We start from the raw sequence: 12726 nt of genomic DNA, 5'->3' as shown, positions 1-12726 counted from the left end.
TTGTAGTAGTATTATGAAAAGGGAGATTACTATCACCTCCATTTATGAGCTCTAGGTATCAACTCTTCTCTTGATGCCAAGAGCATATCCTGAAAAGAAATATGGTTTCAGTATAAAAAATAATTTTTTTAACTAGGGCATTGTATATGCTAGGTATGTGTTCTACCACTAAGTTGCATTCCAGTCCCTTGAGTCCAGTTTCTTATTTATTTATTTGACAGAGTACTGGGGAATTGATCCTGGGTCTTTAGGCAACGCAGGCAGGCAAGTACCTTAACCACCAAGACACCTCTCCAGCCCTAGTTCAGTATTATTCAAATGATAAATAGCGTTCACAAAAAATACCAATTGGCACAAGCAGGACTTTGTGAGAATCCGAAAGACAACAGATGGTCTTACTACTCTAAAATTTTATTAAAATATTTCAAAAACAGGGCTGGAGGTACAGCTTAGTGGTTAAGGTGTTTGCCTGCAAAGCCAAAGGACCCAGGTTTGATTCCCCAGGACCCATAACCAGATGCACAAGGGGGCGCAAGTGTCTGGAGTCCGTCTTCAGTGGCAGTGGCTGGAGGTCCCATGCACCCATTTTCTCCCTCTCTCTCTCCCCCTCTCCCTCCCTCTCTCCCTCTCCCTCCCTCCCTCCCTCCCTCCCTCCCTCTCTCTCTCTCTCTCTGTCAAATAAATGACTAAATTAAAAAAAATTTACAAAAACACTTGCAGCGTCCAGCCAGTCTCTCACGCACTTGTCTCACAGGTGTGAGGGAGGCTGCCACCTTCCAGCCATGCTCATGAACAAGCCTTCTCTGCTTGACCCAGAGCAGCTTGCCTGTCCCTCCCGTCAACCCTGCAGGCTCTGACAGCGACTGCATATTCCTCCTTCCACCCACCTTCCAATGCACTGGACACCTTCCGGTTTGCTATAGCAAACTCGAGCTTCCTTCAATGCTGCTAGTCCCGCCTGCTTGAGCCTCCTTCTCCAATTATTCGGTGACATGGCTGTTCCCTGGGGGACACTCCTGCTCACCGCCTGCCTTTGCCGCCACTCTTCAGCTTAGTTACCATTTACATAAGGAAAGCCCCTCTACCTTCATGCCAGCATGATGCACTGTGCTGCAAGACCTTAGAACCCTGCTAAATCCTGGTGGCACCCCACGAACAAGACGTATATGAATCTAATGGGAACCAGTGGGCCACAGGCACACCAGCACTGCTTGACCCAAACCAAAGAGTGGTGCCTTAGAACCCACCTGCCAACCAAACTCTCGGCTCAACTCCAGCAACTACGGGGATCAACCTCCACACTGTCCTGAATCTTCCCATGGGTGTAACTTCAAATACACACACATATAAGTGCCCACACAATGACACACACAATGAGAGACAGACACACACACACTAATGTATGCACCCTGGAGGTGGAGGAAGAGAAAGACAAGCCCATCAATCTCGCCGGTAGTCACAGCTCACGCCATCTGCATGAACTGACTGCTCAGATTCCATACTAATCATGACAGGGAACTGCAGTGTCTCTGGGAGCCATGAGGTTTTCTCGGGCCTGGAGTGGGTGATGGCTCAGAGATAAGGTGCTGGACAGTCAGTCAAAGAGCATCCACTGAGTCAGCGGCCTCCCGTTCTTGTCATATGAACTTGACAAATGGCATTCACAGGCCACAGAGGTTCAGGTTAGAAAAAGCTTATTAGAGAGCTTATAGGCCTGAGAGAAGGAAGGAATACAGAGCTCCATACAGCAGGAGGGGTTCCCAGAAACTGGAAAGCTCAGCTAGAGGCCCAGCCTGGAGTCTCTTATGGAAGCCATATGCTGCTGGGTTTCCAGGGAAGGGAGTGATCCCTTTAAATTCCAGTGTGGCCTTATGGGAAAAGAGATAAGGAAAGAGTTTTCCTTTCAGATGAAAGAACATCCCTCACTTTTACTTTCAGGAAGTCCAGCAACCCTACGCTGTCTTCACAGCTTACACCCACATCCTTTGTTCTATAATCTGTGTTTTCTTTGGGGACAAAGAAAGGCCATGTGCCAGTGTTGATTCTCAGCTAGCCAAGAAAACTATAATATATGGGTAAGTATACCACACAACTCTTTAAATCAAAAGCTTTATGGATTGAGATTGAGAGTTCCCGGGAATTACCCTGATTTTGCATTACCAGCAACATAGGAGACACAATAATAAGTTTTAAAAAGTTTGAGAACTGGGTGTGACTGGCACATGCTTGTAATCCCAGAACTAGGGAGGCTGAGGCAGGAAAATTACTAGTTTGGGGCCAGACTGAGCTATAGGGCGAGACTGTCTCCAAAAACAAAAAAATCCTTAACAAACCCATGTCCACACTGGTGTGTTGTTCTATTGCTAAGTGATTCTCTCTCCTCCCTAATACCTGAGCTAAAATGTTTGATACATTTCTTTATAACATAATATTTAGAAAACTCTTCTTCACCTGTATGCAGTTAATCACAATCTCTCAACAACCTCATTCTCACCTTCCACTGCCTCAGACATGGCAGATAAAGAACGTTACTCTCCCTTCGCCCCCCACCAATGCAAGCTGGGTCCTACCATTTCCTTAAGGCTTTCTTGTTTTATTGGCGGTTTTTATTTTCTTGGGAGCTAATATGCATTTCGGAACCCTTGGAGGTCTTGCTGCAGCACTGGAACGTAAATAAGCAAACTTGACCCTGACAGCACAGCTCCATCCGTCTGTACAACCGCGTTCCTCTGCTCGGCCACAGATCAGAGACAGGCACGCACACAAGCAATCTGCAGGAGGCAGGCAGCTCACTCTGGGGAGACTCCATCCCACACTCCTGTCCCTGGGGGTGTCATGTCAGCCCCTCAGCTTTGTGAGTGTTCCCAGGAAGCGTGTCCTACCTGGTACTTTGGAAGCTGTTCTTTGGCATGCTGTGAACATTCTGCACAAGGCCCATGGGAGGAGACGCTGCTGCCACTGCTACTGCCACTGCTGCTGCCACCACCGCCGCGTCCTTGGCAGCACTTGGCAGGCATTTTCACAGGCACGTCCTCGGCTTTCTGGGTGAAGAGAGGCAGGCCAGGTAAAGGGTCACAAAGTGCATCGGGCCTCAGTGCCACACGCTGCACTGGGGACTCCTTCGTCAAGACAGTCTGCTGCCCGCATGGCACTAAGAAACCAGAAGCTCGGTTGAAATTTTCTTCATAATGATGACAAAAACATAATTCCTGGGAGCAATATTTAGAAAGGAAGAATGCTGAAAAAGGGAACTAGACAGAAAATAGTGGGTCTTATTTAGATAGAGATTTTATTCTCCTTAAATAATGCAACTGTTAGTATTGACATTCAAATTCATACTGCAAAATCATGAACAAGACCTTGTCTCTGCTTTGATTTTTAGAAGATATTTAGTACTACATAGTCACAGCCTGTGAAACAGATGAAAAACATGACAGTTAAATTTTCACAAAGCAAATGGAACTCAGAAAACAAAGCTATAACGGACAGATGGGACTTGTAGGGGGTTTTGTTTGTTCATAATGACAATTTTATACATGAATGTGTCTTCTGATGACACCTGTTCTCTCCCATTGCCTTCTCTTGTCCCCAACTCCTCCTGCTAGACTCCAACTTCTTCCCGACTAGTTACCCTTTTACTTGCTTTTGGGATGTATGTGAGTGATCCACTGAATTTTATTAAGGTTGCTTGCATAAGGGGGTGTCTTGGGTTTCAATGACATAGTTCTAGTACTCCTTGGCATGCAAAGGGCAAGAAAAGCGCAAGGCCAAAGTTGTAGAAGATGATGCTCAAGTCCTGAGAGCAGAGCTTGGGGTGTCAGGGTGTGTGGCGGGGTGAGGTCCTCAGTCCTGAGAGCAGAGCTTGGGGTGTCAGGGCGTGTGGTGGGGTGTGGTCCTCAGTCCTGAGAGCAGAGCTTGGGGTGTCAGGGTGAGGGGCGGGGTGAGGTCCTCAGTCCTGAGAGCAGAGCTTGGGGTGTCAGGGTGTGTGGCGGGGTGAGGTCCTCAGTCCTGAGAGCAGAGCTTGGGGTGTCAGGGTGTGTGGCAGGGTGAGGTCCTCAGTCCTGAGAGCAGAGCTTGGGGTGTCAGGGCGCGTGGCGGGGTGTGGTCCTCAGTCCTGAGAGCAGAGCTTGGGGTGTCAGGGTGAGGGGCGGGGTGAGGTCCTCAGTCCTGAGAGCAGAGCTTGGGGTGTCAGGGTGAGGGGCGGGGTGAGGTCCTCAGTCCTGAGAGCAGAGCTTGGGGTGTCAGGGCGCGTGGCGGGGTGTGGTCCTCAGTCCTGAGAGCAGAGCTTGGGGTGTCAGGGCGCGTGGCGGGGTGTGGTCCTCAGTCCTGAGAGCAGAGCTTGGGGTGTCAGGGCGCGTGGCGGGGTGAGGTCCTCAGTCCTGAGAGCAGAGCTTGGGGTGTCAGGGCGCGTGGCGGGGTGTGGTCCTCAGTCCTGAGAGCAGAGCTTGGGGTGTCAGGGTGAGGGGCGGGGTGAGGTCCTCAGTCCTGAGAGCAGAGCTTGGGGTGTCAGGGCGCGTGGCGGGGTGTGGTCCTCAGTCCTGAGAGCAGAGCTTGGGGTGTCAGGGCGCGTGGCGGGGTGAGGTCCTCAGTCCTGAGAGCAGAGCTTGGGGTGTCAGGGCGCGTGGCGGGGTGAGGTCCTCAGTCCTGAGAGCAGAGCTTGGGGTGTCAGGGTGCGTGGCGGGGTGAGGTCCTCAGTCCTGAGAGCAGAGCTTGGGGTGTCAGGGCGCGTGGCGGGGTGAGGTCCTCAGTCCTGAGAGCAGAGCTTGGGGTGTCAGGGTGTGTGGCGGGGTGAGGTCCTCAGTCCTGAGAGCAGAGCTTGGGGTGTCAGGGCGTGTGGCGGGGTGAGGTCCTCAGTCCTGAGAGCAGAGCTTGGGGTGTCAGGGTGCGTGGCGGGGTGAGGTCCTCAGTCCTGAGAGCAGAGCTTGGGGTGTCAGGGTGCGTGGCGGGGTGAGGTCCTCAGTCCTGAGAGCAGAGCTTGGGGTGTCAGGGCGCGTGGCGGGGTGAGGTCCTCAGTCCTGAGAGCAGAGCTTGGGGTGTCAGGGTGCGTGGCGGGGTGAGGTCCTCAGTCCTGAGAGCAGAGCTTGGGGTGTCAGGGCGTGTGGCGGGGTGAGGTCCTCAGTCCTGACAGCAGAGCTTGGGGTGTCAGGGTGAGGGGTGGGGTGAGGTCCTCAGTCCTGAGAGCAGAGCTTGGGGTGTCAGGGTGCGTGGCGGGGTGTGGTCCTCAGTCCTGAGAGCAGAGCTTGGGGTGTCAGGGTGCGTGGCGGGGTGAGGTCCTCAGTCCTGAGAGCAGAGCTTGGGGTGTCAGGGTGCGTGGCGGGGTGTGGTCCTCAGTCCTGAGAGCAGAGCTTGGGGTGTCAGGGTGCGTGGCAGGGTGAGGTCCTCAGTCCTGAGAGCAGAGCTTGGGGTGTCAGGGCGTGTGGTGGGGTGAGGTCCTCAGTCCTGAGAGCAGAGCTTGGGGTGTCAGGGTGAGGGGTGGGGTGAGGTCCTCAGTCCTGAGAGCAGAGCTTGGGGTGTCAGGGTGTGTGGCGGGGTGCGGTCCTCAGTCCTGAGAGCAGAGCTTGGGGTGTCAGGGTGCGTGGTGGGGTGAGGTCCTCAGTCCTGAGAGCAGAGCTTGGGGTGTCAGGGTGCGTGGCGGGGTGTGGTCCTCAGTCCTGAGAGCAGAGCTTGGGGTGTCAGGGTGCGTGGCGGGGTGAGGTCCTCAGTCCTGAGAGCAGAGCTTGGGGTGTCAGGGTGCGTGGCGGGGTGAGGTCCTCAGTCCTGAGAGCAGAGCTTGGGGTGTCAGGGCGTGTGGTGGGGTGAGGTCCTCAGTCCTGAGAGCAGAGCTTGGGGTGTCAGGGCGTGTGGTGGGGTGAGGTCCTCAGTCCTGAGAGCAGAGCTTGGGGTGTCAGGGCGTGTGGCGGGGTGAGGTCCTCAGTCCTGAGAGCAGAGCTTGGGGTGTCAGGGCGTGTGGCGGGGTGCGGTCCTCAGTCCTGAGAGCAGAGCTCCTGGTCAGAGGTGACAGAGCTACCTAGTACAGTGTCCCTGAAGAGTGTTCCCTGCCCATATTGTGAGCGTGATGACACGTAATGAACAGAACACGCCCCCCAAGCCCCAGCAGCTCGTGGAGTCTCCTGCATGATTTTCTTCCCCATGCAGCTTCTGCTTGGAAACCCTGCATGCCAGCGGAGCTCATCTAGCCTTCCAGTGACAGTCACGGGGTCTAAGGCGGACGCCTGCCGCCATGTGCTGACACGAACCCATGATATGTTGTGCTCGTCAAGGAGAGAGGTTGGTAAGGGTTGAAAATGGGGAAAGAATTAAGAAAACACAGAATGTGATGGTCCACAGCAGTCCCTGCAGCGATGAGGGAATTTCTAGTTGCACTGGGTTAATCCCACACCCAGCATGCCCTCAACACCCTCTTCAGCTCCAGCTGTTACTTAATACCACTTAAAGCAGAAACACGGCTCCTCAGAGGGCCCAAAGCTGCCAACAGGAACTTCCACCCGCTCACAGACTGCTCAACCCTCGGAACAGTCTACAACTGGAGACAGCACTGCGTAGAGTGAATGCACTGGGTTCTCCTGTAGTCTTTGCAGCCACAGATGGCCCTGAATCCGTGTTGCTTTTGTAAAAAAAAAATATTTGTTTACTTGAGAGAGAGAAAGAGGCAGAGGCAGAGAGGGAGAAAGAGAGAATGGGTGCACCAGGGCTTTCAACCATGGCAAACGAACTCCAGAAGCATACGTACGACCCCTTGTGCATCTGGCTAACGTGGGTTCTAGAGAATCGATTCGGGATCCTTTGGCTTTGCAGGCCAAAGCCTTAACCACTAAGCTGTCTCTCCAGCCCCCACACTGCTTTTTTAATTAAATGAGTGCTTCTAAAACAGCCTCTGTTCCAGCATCCAGAGTCATCCTTGCCCTGCCATCAGCTCCCTGTGAGGCCATCTCCCTTCTACCTGCCCCTGCAGAACAGCTCCTTGATGGAGGAAGGTGCAGGATTAAACCACTTGCTGAGGTTTGGAACACTGAGGGCAGCACATGCACTGTCCATCAAGTAAAGGGTCAGGTGCTGACTCCCACAGGCTTCTGAGCCCACTGACCACTGCAGCAAGGAAATCAGCTGAGCCGTCTCTCAGCACTCTCCTCAGCCCCGACACGCCCAGCCACCGCTGTGAGGAGGGCCGCCTGCGGAGCTCCACTACCAGGCCCACGGAGTCCACCCAACTCCACCGCCTCCAACCAAACCCTTCCTTCCTGCGCAAAAACAATTCTTATCAGAAACTGGAAAACAGTCCCTGGGCCCTGAGCAGAAAAAGGCCATGCTATACACTGTTTGTTTCCTTAGCCACACATTCTACAGGCTTCCACAATTCAGTCAGAATGGGTAGCAAGTGACCGAACACAGTAAGTAGGGAGAGAGGTAATTAACTTGTAGGAATCTGAACAAATGGTGAAATGAAAGAGAAAGATCTAATGGTGACAGGTTAGAGGCACTCTGAACTGTCATCCCAGAAGACCCAGAGAGGACCCTAGACACGATCTCACCTTCATGCTCCAGTCAACAGGGGTCAGGAGGTGCTGTCTTCACTCTACCCACCTCCAATCTACCCACCCACCCCTGCCCACCAACAAAAGGGAAATGTCAAAGCTCCTTGGTCAGAGGGGCTGAGATGCACTTCCTTCTGAAGACAACCACACGTGCCCATGTGATGGTGAAGAAGACTATTACATTCTCTGACCCAGTGCTGTGAAAAACTTTTACTTTATCTGTGTTGGTCTTTCAGACAGGGTCTCAGTATGTATCCCAGCCTGGCCTCAAACTCACCATTCTGCTTCAGCCCACCTCGTGCAGGGGATGGACCCAAACACTTGCCTCTGGAATAACTTCAAGATCTACGAGAAACACTGGTCAGAACGACCTGTCAACTTCCGGTTTGGGCAAACACGTTAGCACTTCACGCACATTAGAGGTCTGTTTCCTAGTATGTATGATGCACACACAGGGCCTCCAAATCCTACTGCATTTCAATCACGAGCAAATGCACCTTTCATGATGCTCGGGCACTGATGGCACACTGTCAGCGTGTGTCGCCACCGCTGCTTAGCATTTCACCCGTGTTTATTAATGGACATGCATGTGTGTGCAGGTGCCGGAGTCGGCTCAGGCTTGTGCTTTTTCTGACACCCGGCACTGTGCAGCTCAGCTCAGGGAACAGCGGCTCCTGGAGAAGCGGCTCAAGGCCGTCAGCATTTCATACCTGCATAGCCACCTCCTCTGTGCTCTGAACAGCTCTGGAATCAAACAGGACTTGTCGCCCTCTTCTCTCGCAGTCCTGGTACACGATCAGGCGGATGTCACTCAGGTCAGACTCGGAACATGACCAGCTATAAATTCCAAAGGGAGAGAAAAGAAGTAAGATGATCTGCAATGCTTTTCCTAGCTTTGCGCAGGCGTGCAGGTCAGAGATAGCGCACAAAAACCCTGCTGGTTCTCACACAGAGTGGGAAGCCTAAAGGTCATCAGTAAGAATTCTCTGGAGAGAAAGCATGTCCTCCAGAGCTAGTATGAGCACAAAAGGCAACCAGAAATTGCAAGGACACCCAAAGAGGGTAAAGTCACATGCCTGGGTGCTGAGCAGAGCACAGAGTTAGGGGAGAGCAGAAGCTCCCGGAACACCAGGTCTGGGAGCCATGGGAAGGCAGCCAGTTGCGTTTTCGTGATTCTCTTTCCACTCCCGCTTAGGGCACAGTGAGAGCAGTTACAGACCCCAGACACTACTTTTTCCCCTAGTATCTCAGGCTGTGTACAGATGCTCTGACAACCACGCCATCACGACACGGCACCTGAACTGACGACCACGCCATCACGACACGGCACCTGAACTGCAATGATGATGCAACAGAGGAAACACCATCTGATCCTCAGAAAAATCAAAGGCCACTGAGAAACAAGCGAGGAAAGCACAGGCTTGTTCCCACAGAAGAAATGCTATCAGAGAGACGAAGAACAGGCCAGGCACTGCCTCGTGCACATTCAGTGATTTCTCCAGGGGGCACCCATGAGTGTCTATCATATTACAGTCTCTGCTATGTGCTAGAGACTCAGTATTTAGCCAAATGGACTGGGTCCTTACCTTTATGGAGTTCAAGCTTAGTGAGAGACAGTAGGCTAAAAATTACATATAAAAGTATAACTACAAACTGTCAAAAGTGCACACAAATTAAATAATATGAGAGTTTCAGGGCTGGCTTGGCAGCTACATCTGCCACCCCAGCATGCAGGATGCCAAGACACAATTGCTACCAGCCTCAAAGCAGTGTCAAAAACGACAGGGAAGAAGGAAGAGGGGCACAAGGCACAAGGGCCAGTCCCCGAGCGTTCCGTGGCGTTTCAATGCAAACCCATGGCACTGACAGCTCCGGGAGCGGAGACTGCACTGGGGCTGGAAAGGGGGAGGCGCCAGGCAGGGTCCACTCGGACAGCAGAGGAGGGAGAGCTGCAGACTGGAAGGGGAGGGCGGGCGTGACGGACACCCCCCACAGGCAGTTAGCCGCTGCAGTGACCAGCAGTGGAGGCCAAGGTGGGACACACTGAAGCAGACCTGTTTGTGGCAGACAGAAGGGGTGCCAACTGCTCAGGCAGAAACATGGGTGAAGACTCTGAAGGGACAGGTGACTGAGTTGACAGAAGAGCAAGGGAAGCCACCTGTCAAAGTAACAGACTGTCAACTGATACAAAAGCGGAACAGCTGGCTTCAATTTCACTTTCCATTTCCCCATAAGAGCAGTAAGTTAAGCAATGCTGGCCTTACAAAGGTGCTATCCAGATTAAATTAAACATATTTACAGTGTTTTGTGTAAGGGTGACACACAGTGAAACATCAGTGCAAGCCGGGTGCACGCCTTTAATCCCAGCACTCAGGAGGCAGAGGTAGGAGAATCGCTGTGAGTTCGAGGTCAGTCTGGGACTACAGAGTGAATTCCAGGTCAGCCTGGGCCAGAGCAACACCCTACCTCGAAAACCAAACAAACAAAAGAGAAGCATTCCTACACTGCCTGAACGCAGTCACAAGCGCGTGTTTACCCTCCCCTTTTGCAGGCAAGAACACTGATCATGTTCTTTTAGGGTAGCAGATTTGTTCCCTGCAATTCCAGCACCCTGTTCAACAATTTGTGCTCTAAGTTATGCTTGGCAGCCTTCTTCCTCTAATTTTAATAAGAATGTGGCAAATTTGTCTTGGAAGCCGTCTCACTCTCCTCTCAGTCCGGAGGCAAACCATGTTCTAGGCCTGGCCAGTAAGACACCGTCGGAGGTTGGAGGTGGAGCCGGCCTTGACACTCAGTTGCTGAGCTCATCAGTGGCAACCCAGGCTTGCTGGTGGCTATTTCTGGCACTATGTGGTAAATGCCTGTTTGGAAGTGAGGTCACTGGGCAGGAGAGCCGTGGGAGGAGGCAGATGCTCCTGTGGGAACACTATTCCTAGTGTCAGCTCACTGTCAAGACCACAGGCCTGATGACTGAGAAGCCGCTGCGCTGAAAGGTCACAAGGCTATCAGCACTCTTTGCAATGACTGTTACAGCACAGAACAGGGCTGGGTGCCACCCAGGGCAGAAGCTGCTCTCATGGGTGCAGAGCCCTGCATGCCAATGCGGCACCATACATGCAAACGAATGCACGGTGCACACGCTGGCGCTGTTACAGGCGAACAAGTCAACGGAGCTGCCGTCACCGTCACCCGACGCTGTCTGACTCAGGCTCCGTGTCTCCAGTGCGCTGGCCAAAGCAGCAAAAGTGCTCCTGGCCTGACTGAGAGCAGCTCCAAGGTTCAAAGGGCAAGGAAAGTAAGCCTGGGTTTTTGCTCTAAAATGTTTAACCATTTCAGAGAAGAGTACTTAATTATCTGACCTTTTTGCTTCTTCTGAGAGCAAGGAAGAATGCAGCTCCTAGCAACAGGGGACAGGCGTGAGTTATCTACTATGTGAATCTGGTCACAACACGAACATTTACCATTTCTTACTGCAAATATTTAAACAAAATGACTTAAATAAATCCTCTGGGTTTTAAAATTCCAACGCTAAAATTCTCCTGGTCAGAACTGAAACCAGTCTTACTTCGGAAGCTACACATCAGGGTATAAAACCGGTAACAGAAGCCTGATTACCCCCTGCAAGGGAGCAAGCAATAGCTCAGACTATGCGGCACAGGGGACGGGCTTCTCTGTGAAGTATGCACTGTACAGCCCAGCACTGGGGAGGCTGCGGCAGGATGACAGTGGTCCAGGCCCAGCCTGAGCGACAGAATGAGAACGGCTCAGAAGCAAATGAAAGGATGGGAAGGTGGCTCAGTGGCCTTAAAGCGCTTGCTGGGCCAGCTCGAGTATCTGAGTTCGGATCCCTGACCCCGCGTGAAAGCTGAAGGGGCTTCTGTAATCCCCGCACGACTACGGCAAGATGAGAGGCAGAGACAGGGAAGTGGCCCAGAAGCGCTCGGGCCAGCTAGCCTAGTGAATGGAACAAGAGGCTTCACCGCAGACAAGGTGGAAGGCAAGAACCAACAAGCAACCTCCGACTTTCACACATGAGCCTAGCACACGCACATCTGCACGCATACACACACACACACACACACACACACGTATCACACAATTCTGCATATACACCAAAAGATAAAAATGAAGTCACACCAGAAATTTAAGTAGAAACATACTCCATGTATTATAAGAACTGTGACCTTCCCAATGATGTTCAAGTCCTAATTCCTACCTATGAAGAAGACCTTGTTTAGAAGTGAGATCTGTGCAGATGTAATCAAGCTAAGGTGATGTCTTATTGAGCTATTTTGTTAAGACATTGACAACACAGACTCGTGAACAGAGTCTCTGGCAGCTGAAGTCACAGGCGATGGTGCACATCAAAGGCGTGGCGCTTGTCGGGTGGCCTGCGGGACAGCACATGTCACGTGTGGCAGTAAAGCAGGTTTACAACTTGTGTGACTTTCAATAGCAGGCGAAGACTGTAGGTTTTATTTCATCGGTGGTGGTGCGCCAGTGCCACGCTTCTAGAACATCCTCAGGACTGTAGTGGTCTGGGAAGCCCACTCTGAGGGCGGCGCAGGAGCAGCAGTGCCTTGCAGATGCAGCTAGCCGGGCAGAGCACAGCGGCTATGGGTTACGTGGTGCGTGACCTGTGTCCTCCGAGACCAGCTGACGTGAGCACGGTCAGGTTGACAGTCACGCTCGTCTGTCTCCCTTCTCAGTCTCTGTGGAGAATGCCGTCCTCATCACCACCTTCATGGGAGCAGCTGAGACTCCCTCACAGAAGGAGGGGTGGGAGTCTAATGACCCTCACCTAAGATTCCTGCCAGCAGCCTGAAAAACTGCCCTGCTGCATGTGGAGGTGACCTGGAGAGGGCGCCACCTAGCAGCTATGGGGACGCCACTGTCTGCTGGAGTGTGGCTGCTCAGGACTCCTGCATGCTCCCTGGTTCGTACTCGCTGAGCTGCTCCATAACCTCACGGAGTTTCCAGGCTGGGCTTTGGAAGAACCCTTACGTTAGGGTGCGGCTGGAGCCTCTCTAGGGAGTCAGTGTGTGTTCACACAGCGTCTCACCAGGGAGCAAGCACCCAGGAAGCTGAAAGCGCAGCCGTACAGTCCGAGAACGCCCGCACAGAAGGCCGGCACATGAGAAGGCCGGCACCCGGGGACTCGGGTACAAAAGAGCCACAAGACAAACCAAACTGG

At 52.7% G+C, this 12726-nt stretch overlaps 1 protein-coding gene across 7 annotated transcripts in view; it reads right to left on the bottom strand.

The window, feature by feature from the left end:
• The window catches only part of Fnip2 (folliculin interacting protein 2), a 94574-nt gene that overhangs the window by 40656 nt on the left and 41192 nt on the right, over nucleotides 1-12726 (bottom strand). For all 7 annotated transcript variants that reach the window (XM_045131137.1, XM_004655895.2, XM_045131136.1 and 4 more), the window contains exons 2-3: nucleotides 8243-8369; nucleotides 2883-3041 (exon numbers count right to left, since the gene is read on the bottom strand). In XM_045131137.1, the coding sequence (XP_044987072.1) occupies nucleotides 2883-3041; nucleotides 8243-8369 (286 nt within the window). The remainder of the gene's footprint in view (nucleotides 1-2882; nucleotides 3042-8242; nucleotides 8370-12726) is intronic.

Source organism: Jaculus jaculus, chromosome 12, assembly GCF_020740685.1.
Source record: "Jaculus jaculus isolate mJacJac1 chromosome 12, mJacJac1.mat.Y.cur, whole genome shotgun sequence".
NCBI lineage: Eukaryota > Metazoa > Chordata > Mammalia > Rodentia > Dipodidae > Jaculus > Jaculus jaculus.
Note: the sequence above shows the minus strand (reverse complement) of the source record. Positions and strands in the feature narration are given on the sequence as shown.